General features: G+C 40.5%; 1 protein-coding gene across 1 annotated transcript; it reads left to right on the top strand.

Moving 5' to 3' along the window:
• The first annotated feature begins 2,211 nt into the window (after positions 1–2,211).
• LOC148415074 (vimentin-like) lies at positions 2,212–12,976 on the top strand. Its single transcript, XM_088430050.1, has 9 exons — positions 2,212–2,811; positions 4,722–4,782; positions 8,442–8,537; positions 8,687–8,851; positions 10,483–10,608; positions 10,682–10,902; positions 12,345–12,388; positions 12,456–12,541; positions 12,615–12,976. The coding sequence occupies exons 1-9, from the start codon at positions 2,270–2,272 to the stop codon at positions 12,654–12,656; spliced, it is 1,383 nt and encodes a 460-aa protein (XP_088286176.1). The 5' UTR covers positions 2,212–2,269; the 3' UTR covers positions 12,657–12,976.
• Positions 12,977–16,527: the final 3,551 nt, after the last annotated feature.

The following is a 16,527-nucleotide window of genomic DNA, read 5'->3' as shown; positions in this document are numbered from 1 at the left end:
AAAAAAGTGATATTTTACTCAGTATAAATGAGGGTAACAATGCAATTTTTGTCATGATCTGTCTGTGTTTTGTTATGGGTTTTGAGTTGGTTAGTTTAAGTTATAGGTTCTCTGTGTTTTCCCCCACGCGTCATTACTGTAAATTAACCTCACCTGTCGCCCGTGTGTGACCTCCAGTCAGTTTCCCCGCCCCTTGTTTTTCCCAGGTGTTGCGTTTTCATTAGTTCTGTTAGTATTTAAGTCCCAATGTTTTGCCTCATCCCTTGTCGGGTCTTTGTACGTCTTCCCCTCGCCGTCCTGCCTCGCGCTGCCCTGATCCCATCCTTCCCGTTCTGCCTCCCGTTCCTTGTTGCCCCCAGTAAGCTTCAGTTTTGCGTTTTTGTTTGTACTTTGTATTTTTCGGTACTTTCAACCCAGCCTTTGTTGTCATTAAATCACTCTCACTTGAGCCTTACCCCAGTCAGTCCTGCATTTTATTGGTTCCGCCTTTCCCGCATCCCGCACCTCCTCAAACCGACATTCCCCATCGTGACATTTTTAACCTGAAAGTGGTGATTTTTTTTCAACCAAAAAAACAGGAGAGAAAAGTCTGGTGCAAAATGTTGACTTTCTTTTATTAGTATCTACTACAGTCGAGATGAGTGTGGCAGTAGTAGATGACAGGTTGAATGTGAACAATACATACACAAGATGGGCATATTTCCATTACTTTCGCTTCACCAGAGATACAGACAAGAAGACTATTAATATGCTGTGAAGCTAAGTAATAAAGCGATTAAAATGGAAAAAAGATTTTGTATTTTGTACAATACAATACAGATTAAATTATGTGTACTATTTTTAGGCATAAACCAACTTTTCACTGGATTTGTAATGAGTGTAATGAGCTACATTTAGAATGGCAAATCCATATTTACATTTATGTTAGTGAGAGTAATATAAAAGTAATGCAATAATAGTGTAATGCCTTGCATTTCAAATACAGTAATATTCCAATTTAACAACTGACTTTGAATTGACAGCGATAAGTAATAAATAATGCAGTACAGTTTTGAAGTAACTTGCCCAACACTGGTTGTGTGTAGCACTTATAGAGCACAAATGCTACTCGTCAAATGAGATTCAAAACCAGAATGATGACTGCAAGCCTACTTGATCCAGTACATAGCACTGTGTTGAAAAGAAGTGAAGAATGTTGAAACTGATAATGATCCATAGTGTTAAATTGACACATTTCACACATTCACACATTCAGTTTTGTTTTTTTATTTAATTGTTATGATATTAGTTTGTTGACATTGAGCACAATCATTTCACCTCCAAAACCATCATTTTTCAGAAGAGCAAAAAAAGCATCTGTTCAGCCAATAACAATGCACTGTTAAATAAAAACAAAAACTTTCAACGCTTTTGTGTACCCGTTTCTTGCCCCTGGTTTGGGGGTACCAGAATTCCACCAGTCAGTGATGCATTGTCTACTCTGGCTGTGATGTGGGCCTTGGCAGTTGCGACACAAAGATGAAAGAGTAAGCTTAAACCGGCTCAAGTTAGGGAATTTGTGTGTGTGTGTGTGTGTTTATGTGTGGAGTGACCGAGTGTGAGTTACAGTAATAGCTCTTGAATGAAAGTGCATGTTCCCGCTCTACATGAATAATTTGACAGAAATGCATCAGTGATTATGTTCAGAGAACATTACAGCACCAATTCCAAAGCATATTTCAGTTTGAATTACACTTTTAAGACACTGTAGTAAATGATTCCTTTCGTGTAGCTGCATAGTCTACTCTGGATGATTTCAATATTTCTTTACCACGAAGGAAAACAACAACAAAGGAATAAAGACGTTACATTTGAAGACTTTGCCTAACTTTTGAACGGTACTGTAAACTCAAATATTTATTTGGGTGTGTGATAATAGTAACGCTTTTCAAAAGGTGGCGGTCCAAGTCGAATTTAAAAACATCCCATTTCAGCCCTGTCTCTCCAGACCCCATCCATGATGGTGGGTTTGACTCAGGCCCCCCGAATGACAGAATTCTCCTCCGATGGCGCATTTGTTCGCGAATGTAGAATGAAAACATGAGAGGGGGCCCGTACTGCAGCGCAGATCCGAGATGGTGGGATGGAGGGACTTGGACGTGATTGGGCGAGTCCACCGTCGCTCCCTTCTTCCACGTCGTTCATTTGCATAAGGAGGAGACTATAAATCCGCAGGCGCGAGTCGGGTGATGCTGTCGGAATTTACGCAGCACAAACCCGGGACTGCAGCATGTCTACTTTCAGAGCAGCACCTCCTCAGTCCTCCTACAGGAAGATGTTCGGCGGGGATAGAACTGTGAGAAGCAGCTACTCCAGCCGTCAGTACTCCTCTCCCATGCGCACGACTCGGGTGCTGTCCTTTGGAGCGCCCGGGGGCGCCGGCGGTATGGTGTATGCCACCAAGACGCAGCGTCTGCGCAGCAGCAGCGCGGCCATGCCCCGGCTGGCCTCCGAGCAGCTGGACTTCACGTTGTCCGACGCCATCAACAGCGAGTTCATCGCCAACCGCACCAACGAGAAGGCGCAGATGCAGTCGCTCAACGACCGCTTCGCCAGCTACATCGAGAAGGTGCGCTTCCTGGAGCAGCAGAATAAGATCCTGCTGGCCGAGCTGGAACAGCTCCGCGGCAAGGGCACGTCACGAGTCGGCGACCTGTACGAGGACCAGATGCGGGAGCTGAGGCGCCAGGTGGACCAGCTAAGCAACGAGAAGGCCCGAGTGGAGGTGCACCGGGACAACCTGGCCGACGACATCGGGAGGCTCAGAGACAAGTAGGCTGACTCGCGCGGTTGCTTTATTTGGTACGCTTCAGGGCGGCTCGAGAGAGCAGTTCGGAAACTTTTTACAACTCCAAAAACACTGTTCAAAGTAAACGCCAGCAAGAGCAACTTTAAATTACTGCAGCGTAAAAAAAGGCAAAGTTGTTCATCAAGAACAAATGTTTCTCTCCAGGGGCAAAAGGGGGGCTTGACCGATACAAATTGGGGGCCAAAAAAGTCATTGAGAAATATATTTTAGAATTTCAACGATAACACGACGGGACCATACATCTGTTCTCTGGGTACTGCCCTCTTCTTCCCAAATAGTATGATGAATCGTAATTTTTAAGATTAAATTGTTCATAGATGTGAATGTGAGAATGAAATTGATCAATGGGTCAACTTTCCCTATGAGCTAGATGTATGAGTTAAATGTAGAAATAAATGAACATTTTCAAAGTCCTTAATAATGGCACATGTGAATTAGAACTGTACATATTTTGACGATTAAATATACAAACATACTGTATATCCCATAAAGTTAAACACAGCTAGACATAAATACATGAAAAAGCTTAAAGCACTGCGACATTAAGTGCAGTTTGATGATTTACAGGTACATAAACCTGTTTCAAAAGGAGTGCGCTTTTAAAGTTAAATACAACTGAAGTGAACTTATCATGTGTAATGCATAGGATAAAAAAACAAGTTTATGACAATGTAACACATTGCAAAGATCAAAATCCATGTTTCTCCGCATACCACAAGAGAGAACGCATTCATAAGTTTTACACGGCCGATACTCACCGCTTTAGTGCAAAAAGTCAGCCTATGTAAAGAACGGCAGACTATAAACATGCTAGAAATTTTGCAAACCTGTGTATCTTCTGAAAAGGTAGTCTTATTTTCAAGGTCTCAACACAGAACTCCAGAACACTCTCAATAGCGCCGCCTAGAAAAAAAAATATCCCCCAGTATCACTGATAGGCATCAAATTCACTGATAAGTGATAGCCATAACTTGAGTTACAAGCTCAATCATAGAATGAAATAAACATGAGTCAAGATACCACTGTAAACAAAAATAATGATGTTCATTACCTGAGTCCTGAGCTACCGGTGATGTCATATTCAGTTGACCCCTGAAATGGATATGAACGAACTTGAAATTTAAATACAACTGAACTTTTTAGATTTTACATTTTCAAAGAGTTGAGATTTTTCCTCATAAAATGCCAATTTTCTCCTAAATGGCTATTTTCATTCTTCTCATAATGACATAAAAACCCTTCAATTACATGAGACAAAATTTCTAATGTAGAACTGCAGTCTGTTAAATTGATCAGAATCTATCACAACAAGAAACATGAAAAAGTTGATGTAATAGAACAGCAAGTGAAACGTTTTGGTTGGAAGCGGCTATTTTGGAATAGTTCCAGATCTTGTACACTGATAAACTCTCTTCTAAAAAAATGGGCGATATATGAGCTCAATATGAGCATCAGTAAGTAGCTGATGTCATTGACAGAGTGGCGATACACAAATCACAAAACTTTTTTTTTTTGTCAGTGATAAATTTTGGGAGGAGCTTAGATCAAAGTTTGACTACCATTTGGAGAATTTACGATAACAAAAGGCGTGGAAAAAAAGATGAATCAATTCATGAGTTCATATTGGATGAAAAAATATTTATTTTTTTGGGTGGTTTTAATAATTTGAAACACTACGGATTTGACAAATACAAAAATTGCAGACAAAAACAATGGAACATAGTTTTGTTATTTCTGGCATTTTTAGGTTTGTGAATCCTTTTTATGAGTAATCAAGGCCTTAAAGAAATCTATTTGAGACTTATTGATCACAAACATCAGTTTTGGTTCCTTGTTTACATATGACATTTTAACATTTCATCTGTCATGCCAGGTTGCAAGATGAGATGTCCCTGAGGGAAGAGGCCGAAGCAAACATGCAGAGTTTCCGACAGGTAACAGTGTGATCCGAACCACCGCACCACACACAGCATACACACGTTTAATGTTGGGACATTCAGCTTACTAGTTTCCACTGTAAGGTGATTTAAAACGGGTGCTAACATACTAAATGGTCACAAGTTTCCAATTTGTCTCTATGATGGTCTCCTTTCTCCTCGGCTGGACAAGAATGTGCCCCTGTGATGGCACAACAGCGGATTGTAGCCATGATCCCAAACAGCAGGGAAGCAAGACGGGCTCGGACCCTTGGTTGGCCGGGAACGTTGTGTTCAATCAGGCCTGCGAGGAGAAGAGATCTTTTTAAGTCTGACTGGTCACACTGAATGAGCCGGACTCAGGCAACAACAGTGTGGGCCTAATGTGGTTATCAGAGCGAGAGGGCAAGCCACCGTGAGATCTGTCCGCCTGGCAATGGAAGCCATTACGTGTAAGGGATTAATGTCAAGTCCATGGCATCCAGATTATGAGTCGAGCAAGTAGCAGCCAAAATATTAAGGGCCTTGCACCAGTTTTCATGGGTAATCCTCAAAATGATCATGGATCTTTGATGGCGTACACTGGCCACATGAGCTGGATACCTTCTTTCTATGGAGACTCATTTGAAGTCAGAGTTCACTAAAGTATAAAATTGGGCATTTGCCCAAAATAGCTCTTTCAAGCCAAAATGGCCAATCAAACAATGCCAGCAGGGCTTGCTGGCGAAAAGGTGATCTTCTTTCATCACGTCTGTCTGGAAGACCTGCTTCCAAATTTGAGGGTGGGAATTCACACGCAAAATGGCAGCTTCGAAACAAAATAGTTGACTTACAGTTCAATTTCGGACACAACTTTTTGAGACGTTTTCATAATATTCTGTAAATGAGTTATTACTACTGAAATCATGAACTAAGTCAATTCAGAACAGATTCTCATTTACAAAGGTGACCTGACTGCAAACAGTTGGGCAAAACAAAGCAAAAAAAAAAAAAAATACAAACTGCCCAACATAGTATAGATAAATATTTTCATAACACATTATGTAAAATAGAGAGTAAACAATGCATTGCTGGCTAAAAAAAAATAAATAAAAAAAAAGGTGTTGCAATCATATACTAATACTGTATCCCAATTTTTCGTAGCCATTTGGCACAGAAAATTGAAAGAATGACCAAAGGAAGCACAGACTTTGGGAACAAAGATATGAATAAATTCACTTGAAAGTGAAGTGCGGGTCGTGGTATGCATGGTGAGCAGAGGGTGAAGACATTGAGTGTGTCATAGACCAGGGGTCCTCAAACTTTGTGGATTTGGGGACCCCTCTTTCGAAAGCTAATTTTACAAGGGCCCCCATTGCAAATATTTGCGGAAAAAAAACATTTAGGCCAACCATAAATGCCCATTTTAATTCACCAACATATTGAATTTGACAACTATAAACAATATGTTACTTTTCAGCCATACAGATGTTTACAAAAGAAATATGGCAAATTGCACGCTTCCACATAACAAACTAGGTACATTTTCCCCAAACAGGTTGCTGGCAAATATTTTGTGACTAAATAATCAAGCTCTTTGATAATAACCTGGATTATATAGGTCTATTTGACAAAATCCAAAATTATTACGTTTAAAAATACATATTAAACCGGTTGAATTTATTGCATTATTGAAGAGTCATGAATACACTCACAATTTAATATGAAATAAAATTAAATAAACACAAATATATATTTTTTATCAATACACCCCAAATTATTTCGCAGACCCCCAGGGGTCCACAGATCTCACTTTGAGAACCACTGTCATAGACAAACATAAAATAGTGAACATCAAATGTCGAAAATGTGTTTTATTAATATATTAGTCACATTTTGTTTTTGGTGAAATTTTGGTTCCAACCCTGAATTGCATGATAACGTTTTTTAAGGAGCTGAATTGCAATATGTTTGCCCCATAAATAGACAAATCTATTTAGAGAGGAGGAAGGAAACTCAGCATTTCCAAATAGCATAAAACATCACGTTAATGGTGGAAAATGTTTTGAAACGTTTTGAAACGTTTTGAATTTTGGTGCCAGTCGCACAAGTGTGCTCAGACACATTCCCGTGCATCTATGTACAATATACTGTATGACTTCAACAAACATCTGGAGTGGATGCTTGCGTGGGCAGTCCATACTCTGTGTTGTATAAGAAAGGCAGGAAGGAACTTGGTGTGACAACAATGAGGCATTGGCTGCCTGCACGCTGGCCCGCTCAGTCAGGCAGATAGTCACCCGCCTAGCCCCCGGCCCGTTTCGGATACCCGGGCTGAATAGCGTACTTTGTTTGTGGCATTAGGGCCGGGCAAAGCTGCTTCATTTGCTGATACCTCATTTGATGACCTGCCAACGTCCAGAGGACAAAGCTTGGCAGTATGGCGTCACCAGAAGAACTCAGAAACAATCGCTAATTGATAATGGACAATGCCTTGTATTTATTCTCAGGTGAGCCACGCAAGGGTGCTAATTTAAGCCATCACAGGTTTAGGGAAAGAGAGATTTGGTAGGCTGTTCAACTCAGAATTATTCATTCTGATTCTCTGTGTTGATGCCAGATGACTTCCGAATAGATTCGGATGGGTAGCTTCAAAAAAGAAAGAATGACAAAAAAGTCACACCCTAACAAATGAAAGAACCAGTTTGATCAGATTGTACTTTGAATAGTAGCCCTTAAGATATACCATATGATTGACCCTCAGGGAAATAGGCCATGCGGTTTTCCTGGGATTCCCGATGGCCACCACACCCCTGCTTGGCATGTCTATCATATCAACAAAGAACTAACACAAAGGTTACCTTCGGATTTAAAGCAGTCATTACTTTAAAAGTGAAAATGAGTTTGATCGATAGCTAATTTGAAACACATAAATCACATAGTGTTTTTCTTTCTTTCTTATTACATCAAATTGTAACGCTAAAAAACACCACCACAACTAAAACGAAAAAAAAAACCCACAATAGTAGAAATGTTGATCAAAACCAATATTTCTTTAACATTGTAAGCCATTGTACACATACTTCAGTGTGAATGTAAATACTGCATTCTTTCCTCCATCCTTTTACTTTAGCCGCTTACCTTAACTCCACACAGAAAGGCCTGGGAAGGCAAGAATTCAACCAGGTATCTCTGAACTGTGAGGCAGATGTGCTAACCAGACTTCGACCTATTTCTTTTTTTTTTAACAAGCAATTCTATTAAACGCACATGCACTGTTCCTAAAAGTTAAATACATGTTACCAGTACTTAAAAATGTATTGTACTGGAATAAAAAAAAGGTTCAAGCTAGTTGAGCATTCATTTCAGTAATACTTTCACAGACCACAAGGGGGAGCCTATGCACCTCAGTTCTTTATACTGTATGTGCATATGGGAATGGTGGCTAAGTTTGATGACTGGCCACAAAAAGCAAATGAATTCTTAATGACACCACTTCACAAGGTACGATCTGGACTAAATGTTGTGTATGATGGTCACCAGAATTTTCGAGATAGCTATGTGAAGAAGGCTGGAAAGCCTTCTGTGTTGAAGGCATTAGAGTGATTCTATTTTTCCAGCGTCAGTAAAGAAGATGTATTATCATGTCAACTTCAAAAGTCTCCTTACTAAATTAGTTTGTGGGCATCATGGCGCAGGATGTGGACAACGCTGCCCTCACCAGACTGGACCTTGAGAGGAAGGTGGAGTCCCTACAGGAGGAAATCGACTTCCTGAAGAAGCTGCATGATGAGGTAAGCTTCTTTTTTGTGTGACTACTGAGGAAATGCTGCCCATGTACTGTAAAGGGATCTATTGTTTATCTACTAAAGGGTCAAATCAATGCAGGAACAGATATTTTAATGAGGCATTAGCACATACCGGTTCTATGGTTTCTTGACAGGAAATGCTGGAACTGCAGAACCAGATCCACATGCAGCAGCATGTACAGGTGGACATGGACGTGGCCAAGCCGGACCTGACAGCCGCTCTGAGAGATGTCCGCCTGCAATATGAGAACTTGGCCTCCAAAAACATACAGGAGTCTGAGGATTGGTACAAGTCCAAGGTTAGGAATTAAGATCACACAGCTGGTAATGTGTTCACATTCGAAAAGCAGCATCCCTTTTTCAATCAGTCACGTCGCTTTGTTGCACATTTTAAACTAAACCTGCCGTCATTTTTTCCTCCAACAATTGTCTTAATTCTAAAGTCATATTAAGTCGCCACCCTCATTACATCTAGTACATATACTGTATATATATATATATATATATATATATATATATATATATATATATATATATATATATATATATATATATATATCACACTTAATAAAAGAAGTTAACTAGAAATGTAGCTATTATCACAACTGGCTAGCTCAATTAATATATGCTAATTCCAGGCAAATTAATATACTGTTATGACTGTTAGTCACAAAGAATTTTAATCCTGTCACGGGTACAAAGAATTTTAATCCTGTCATCCATTGAAGAATAAACGCAGCCGCTGGTCCATTTTGAATCTCTTCATTGAACAAACAATAAGAAACAAATACATAATCTTACGTTACCTACCCCTCACCAGCATTCATGCAGATTAGTTAGCCCAGCACAACCTTTTACTGTTACACACATTCAGTCACAAATTATTAGAAGACTTAATCCAGGGGTGTCAAACTCAAGGAGTTCGATCCGACCCGCGGCATCATTTTATGTGGCATGCAAAATGTTGAGTATCTGGCTAAAACTTTTAAAACCTTTAAACTTTTAAAAGTTTTGGGAGACAACAACTATTTTTTTTGTTCCCAATCTCTCTTTTGAACATTTTTACCAGCCTCTGATTTCAAAACTAGCAAAAGTGGGTGATGAACTTAAAAATCTTTTTTGACTTCACAATCAGTCCTCCAACAGAAGCTATAACCACAATATGGTCCATGATAAAAATGAATTTGACACCTGTGACTTAAACAGATGTGGTTTTACCTATTTACCTTCAGCTGTATTTGAAACGTGTCCCAAGTGCTAGCTGCAACTTTAGTTTTGATTGAAAGTAGGAATGGTTCTGTTTTGATTTTTTGTCTGTTCCAAAATAATTAGAAAATAACATTAAAACTGCACACAGTCCTTCCTTTCCGTTGCATCTGACCAACAGCTCTCTCATGCTCCTGTATCTTCCTTCTGCTTCTGAACTCGCTCCACTTACAACAGGAGTCTATCAGGTTAAGCAAACAGAGTGACAGCCAATCAATGTCCACTCCAGGGTGTTATTGACATTTGTTTTCAAACCCTCAACAATTCAAGACCAGAAGGCCCAATGCATAAAAGCAGACCTAATCAGCATATAGAAAGCATAAAATTAGAGATTACAAATTTGATTATTAAGTTAATCTGAGACCCTGACAACATGAAATATTTGACTAAAAACAGAAGGCTGAGCATAGTGACAGCACGCAAAAATTAGCAGAATTTGACCAGACTAAAATTGTGTACGTGTAATGGATTGCACAAATGTGCAGCTTTTGTTTGGAAACGACTTAATAATATTCATGGAAAAAAGACACCTGCTTGCTGTTTTTGTTATATGCTAGTTTATACTGCCCTCTGTGGGAACAAGGGAACGATTTAAACCAACCCCCCTTTCATGACCATATAGCCCCTTTCACTATGCTCTTCTAAGTGGCTCATTTCTTCTCAGTTTGCTGACCTCACCGAAGCGGCCGCCCGCAACAACGAAGCTCTGAGACTGGCCAAGCAGGAAGCTAACGATTACAGACGGCAGGTTCAGGCGCTCACCTGTGAGGTGGATGCCCTCAAGGGAACCGTGAGTAGCCATCTCTTGTTACCTTGAAGATTAGGATGGACGTTCGGATGCTCATTCGCTCACTCTTCCCCAGAACGAGTCACTGGAGCGGCAGATGCGAGATATGGAGGACAACTTCTCTGCGGAGACCGCAGGCTATCAGGAAACGGTGGCCCGCCTGGAGGACGACATTCACAACATGAAGGATGAGATGGCTCGTCACCTGCGGGAGTACCAGGACCTCCTCAACGTCAAGATGGCCTTGGACATTGAGATCGCCACCTACAGGAAGCTGCTGGAAGGAGAGGAGAGCAGGTGACTGTGGAATACTTTACTGTATTGCATATTATTTTTTCATTTGTTGTTTAATGTTTGTATTTTTTGGATAAATATTTACGTTATTCTTTTTTTTAAAGCTAATATTTGTGTTTTTCTCCTGTAACATATTGGCATTCTTTTCTGAAATGTGGCCAGTTTTGTCATAACTTTCCAACCTTTGCAATTTTTTTCACCTCATATATTTTTGTCAGAATTTTTTTTATTCAACATTTTAATAATTTGGGCATACAATTCTTCTTTTTTCTTTTGCAATTTGTACTATCTTTCCCATTTTTTTGTTGCATTTTCCAGTAATTATATTATTTCTCCTGTAATATTTTTTCTTAAAGCTGCAGTTAGTATTATTTAGCAAAATCTAGCGACGACTAGATTTTGGAACATGCATACTATGGTGTCAGAGAGACAGAGACAGATAGAGAGAGACACAGAGAGAGAGAGAGAGAGAGAGAGAGAGAGCGAGAGAGAGAGAGACACACACACACACACACACACACACACACAGTGGACAATGCCGCGGAATTAACAAAATTTGGGCAAATATGCAGTATGCACTTATTTTCATTAAATACATCAATGATAATTAACGGGGATACCCTTTTTGGAGCCATGCGTTATCGTTTTTAAAGGCAAACACAAATGCACTTTAACAAGAAGATTCCAGATACAGTGTTGCGTCTCCGCTCCACTGCGCTTCTGCAATGACACCGCATGCCCCTGCCCACTGCATACGTCCCCTCTCCGCTGTGCCGTGTCACGGAGTCCCTGGATGGTCATACTGTGTTTACGTGGGCACTACCAACTCTCGAGATTAAAAATAAATAAATAAATAAAAAAAACTTTTCTAAATTTCGGAAAAAAAAAAACACCCAAACTTTTAAGTGAATTAGTAGAGTCACGACTGAAACAGTAATATAAATTTGCACACGTTACAATACCAAATAACAGGAAGAAAGTGTTTGCCCTTGTTGTCTTGATGACAATGGCACAGAGGAGAAGCAGTTGCTTTTGGCTTCTTCCAATCAAACAGCAAAATCCTGCCCGCGTGGTGTTCTTTTTCTTTGTATCCAGATGTAGTCCACATTCATTTTCCTGATTGGTGCTTTCTGAACTGTAGAATTGACCGCGGCGCACCAGATTTTTTAAGTCCTGAGTAAAGTCAGTGGATACGCAGGATGTAGAACTGCTCTAATCCATTAGCATGGCTGCGTAGTGCTTCGCATGACGCGTGACAGACACAATGCAGCAGAGCGGAGACGTAACGCAGTATGAGGAATCCCCGAGCAAACGCTTTCGTCCTGTTAAATGGCCCTAAAATTGTGTTCTTCTCAATGGGATCACCCTACTATTACTAACGTGGGCAAAGAATGGTGCCAATCACCTGCAGTAAGGTGTATTCTTACCTATCTTCACTTTTACAGAATCTCCACCCCAATGCCGAACTTCTCCTCCCTCAACCTGAGAGGTAGTTTTACTTACACATTTTTACCTCGGTAATACGGCGTTAATGATTAACATTGTGATTTTTACAGAAACTATGATCGATTACAAACCTCAAGTGGAAACCTCAACCTCCAAGAAGGTTCTAATCAAGACCATCGAGACCAGAGACGGTCAGGTACAAGAAGCGCATTATTCGTCACGACTTGTACGATGAAGCTTTATAGTAACTTTAATATGTCTCCGTTAAGGTGATCAACGAGTCGACCCAGAATCACGATGACATGGAATAATGAGGCCCTTGCCGTAAACGAAACACACAAACAATACGACGAGGTTCACTGGCTCTGCACTCAATGACATATAACTTTGAAAAGTGCCTTTTATGTGTCATGATCTGGTAAAGTAGTTGGTTTTAAACAATGTATTTAGCTTCCATTTCTGTTCTTTTTTTGCCTCAGACACAATAATGAAAAATAAAAACAATGCAAATCATCAAAACAACAACAGCTCACCTGTAGACATCCATTTGATAGATTTAGAATTCACACAACCAAATGTTAAACACGTCACCAATTGCCTTGTACTCAGCAATAAACTAACAAGACTGTGAGTGAGGTGTGATGCTTCTGTGGTGCACTTTCATTGTCGAATGCTAATAATAAATGAACTGGCCATGGAACACACTCACATTTTCGTAACTAAATGTTCCTAGGGGATTTCTACCTCATTAACACCTGTTTTCCCCACAGTGTCATGTCAAAATGTGTTAAATAACCTAATAATGACAACTGCACAAGAGCCATGAAATCCTGCTGATAAGCTCGGAAGCATTCTTGCACGATTGTGGTTTTCTCATTATTTTACAGAATACCACTTGAATGCCTAAAAGCTTGAAAGAAAAAACATAAACAGTGTGGTATCTTAATGTACAGCACATGTTCAATTGGTTTCATGGCCGTTCATAACATACAACACTGGTATCTCAAATTGGATGTGCTCAACAATCACAAAAACAATGAAAAAAAAAAGGACTGTTCTCAAATGACTGGCCAGGCAATCCGTCAATCATCTCACGTGCACTTGTACAGGACACATGCACTCCTACAGGACACGAGATTGGCTACAGTCTTTAGACAGTAGAAAACTTACTCCCATTCATTTTGAAAATGATGCTTTCTGTCTTCGTTGCCATGTTTTGGGGAAGTAAACTGCATTCTGCTCGTCATCACTAACTCCACTGACCGCTATCTTACTCTCCACAAATGGTTAGGTTATCATGGGCAGAATATTGACCTTTGAACTAAGAAGAAATCACCTTCACTTTACGTATATTGAAAACATATATATATATATATATATATATATATATATATATATATATATATATATATATATATATATATATATATATATATATATATATATATTATTCCGTTTTTAAGGGATTTTCAGACAAAATAAATACAAATGCAGGTGTGACAAAGAAAAAGTAGTGACAGCAAAAAAAAACAAAAAACAAAAAAACTGTATTGTTTACTGATTGTTGCTCACCAGTTGTGCTAGTTTTAGAACTGGCCCGAGAGCGACTCATGTGGTCCTTGCGGGGCGACCTCTGCGGGTACTGTGTTGGTGACCACTGATTGTGGACGCACACGCCTCAATTAAAAGCTAATCTCGCGATGTCTTGACCGGACGTGGACTAATCAATAAACGCCCCTTACCTCAAACCCCACCTGTGGTCAAATCATGTCGGGTTCAATATTTGTTGTGTTATGGAAACGATAACTCTTAGCGGTGGGTTAAATAAAATCAAACGACTCGCTTCCGGAGCGGTGTGTTCCCTTGAGAGCGGGGTTCGTTGACGGGGCAACTTTCACCGTGTGACGCGATTGAGACGGAAAAGCACATCGAGGGAGAAGCCGACATGACCCGGCTGAACTCTTTTGTACCTTGATTGAAATCACGCTTCGCCGCCACCGCTAGACCGGGACCTCGAGTGCTTTGGCCAAGAGTGGGCAATCCCCCCCACGCACCTCCTCCCTCCAGGCGATGGGCTCCGTGACTTCCGCCCTGACGAGGACACGCCACGCACTGGTCAAAGTGGGCTCGGAACCGGAGAATCACGACCCGGAGAGGAGTCACTCGGTGCCCGAGTCCGCCAGGAAGAGGAGTCACAAGCCCGGCCAAGTCGCTCGACAGACTTCCCGGCAAGTCTTGGGCAGGCAAGATTTGGAAGGGAAAAAAAAGTCAGCCGAGAGCCATCCGAACAAAGCGAGAGGTGAGTGCCTGGAAGGATGCGCACCTGTTACCGTCCAAAGCTTGCCTAGTTGCCTCATGCGTCGTTGTCGAGCCGGGGTGGTCAAACTTTTATTTGTGAAAATTATAGCTTTATTAATAGTCACAATAATATTGGTTCCAACTTATTTTAATCATAAATAATAGTAGATATTTTGATGTATTTCTTTTATTTTTATTTTTTTACACTTTCATTTTTTTTTTCTATCTCGGGGGTGACTGTTTCGCCACTTACTCTCTACTGAAAATGACATCATAGTTGCTCAGGTAACGACCAATCATAGCTTACCTGTTTTATTAGTTTGGTTGTGTAATGTTCACAAGCTGATGGGTGACTTTTATTTATTTATTTATTTGGGGGGGGGGGGGGGGTGGCTGTAGGTGACGGGGTGCTGTGAATAAAATTTCCATTCAGCATTCAACTTTACATTGCTTTTAAATTGCCAGTCATCTTCAAATCCCCAATGCCATTGTACACCTGTACAATGAGAATGAATGCATTCTCTTCTATTCTCTTCTAGCATCTGCACGGCCACTTTTTAGTATGTGAAGGGCGGTACGTAGCCCAAGTACAGTATGGTACCCTATGCATGTTTTCATTTAATCAGGAAGACTGCGTAGGTGGTTTGAAACGTCCAGCATTCTTTCTCTCAAGGTGGAAATGCTCAAGTACAAAGCACTTATGTGTTTTTGTTGTATACTCATCAGTCGAAGGTCACGCAGAGATTTGTCTTGAGTAAAAAAACATCACGATTACACAGGCTGCCAGAACTGTTATCATCAAAACAGGAAAAGGACCCTCAGAGGAGACAAGCCCAAGAGCTCAGCTCCTTTGCACTCCAATTGTCACTTGGCAAAAACAACAACCAAACCACCTTTTTTAAGACAACACAATTTTTCCAAGGGCATTCAGTTCCTCCTGCGTATAGCTGTTGTGTTATTTCCTGTGGCTGGTTAGCTGCATGCTTGCATCTGCAGATGAGAGCAAGTGGTCACATCAGAGATAGGGTTTTGCATATTCTCCTTGAAAGTAGCTATTCACTGGTAGCTATTCACCGGATGCCCCTTTGAAGGCCAGCCTCAATACATTCAGCATATCTCTACTCACGCTCATCGGAGAGACTGGAATAAGCATGGCTGCAATTGAATGCTCTGTATTACGCTTGTAAACAAATGATCAGATTTTAGAAAATGACTGAATTTGTCTAAGAACAGTGGTGCCTTGAGATACATATGATTCTTCTTATGAGTTTTTATTTTATTTTAAATCCAAGCCAGCCAGTATTTGTTTGTATTTCATTTATTTTTTATTTATGTTCGATGCAACCTTTTCTTTGTCTGAGACCGTCTGAGATTGTTTTTTGCATTTTATTTACACTGGCTTTATTAGAGCAAGCTTATAACCCTAACCATATGAAACCCTCTGTCAGAGATGCCATGGCCTCAGCCATATACTGTATGCTTCTGGAGGCCGAACAGTGATGTAAAGTCATCGATAGGCAAGTCTGGGAGCTATTAGATCAAAATGACCCAGGCACGATAGACTCATTAACCGGGTAGTATCTAATGGGGGGGGGGGGGGGGGGGGGGGGGGATCTCTTGTTTTGTTTTGTGTCGTTATTTTTTTTAAAGATTTTTGGGCCAGAAGTGCAATGAATTCACGAGAAGCAGCCGCTGCCTGTCATTTACTCAATTATGGTGAAGCACCCAGATGTCAGCAAAATGTTTAGGGGACCAGTCAATACTTCATAATAAACTGAATTATAACTAGCAGTGTATAATACAAACGGCCTTGGATCCATTTATTTTGAAATTCTTCCCAGAGGCTCTTCCTCCCGACAATGGGCTTCTTCAGTGCTTCTCAAT

This window comes from Hippichthys cyanospilos, chromosome 12 (genome assembly GCF_059441005.1).
Source record: "Hippichthys cyanospilos isolate Australia breed blue-spotted pipefish chromosome 12, RoL_Hcya_1.0, whole genome shotgun sequence".
Lineage (NCBI taxonomy): Eukaryota > Metazoa > Chordata > Actinopteri > Syngnathiformes > Syngnathidae > Hippichthys > Hippichthys cyanospilos.
The sequence above is the reverse complement of the archived record's forward strand: the minus strand, read 5'-3'. Positions and strand labels throughout refer to the sequence as shown.

Excerpts from the sequence above, each read along its gene's own strand:
- LOC148415074 (XM_088430050.1), top strand. The coding sequence starts at position 2,270 with ATGTCTACTTTCAGAGCAGCACCTCCTCAGTCCTCCTACAGGAAGATG. Across the intron at positions 4,783-8,441 it reads ACATGCAGAGTTTCCGACAG|GATGTGGACAACGCTGCCCT; the intron begins GTAACAGTGTGA and ends ATCATGGCGCAG. Across the intron at positions 12,542-12,614 it reads TCGAGACCAGAGACGGTCAG|GTGATCAACGAGTCGACCCA; the intron begins GTACAAGAAGCG and ends GTCTCCGTTAAG.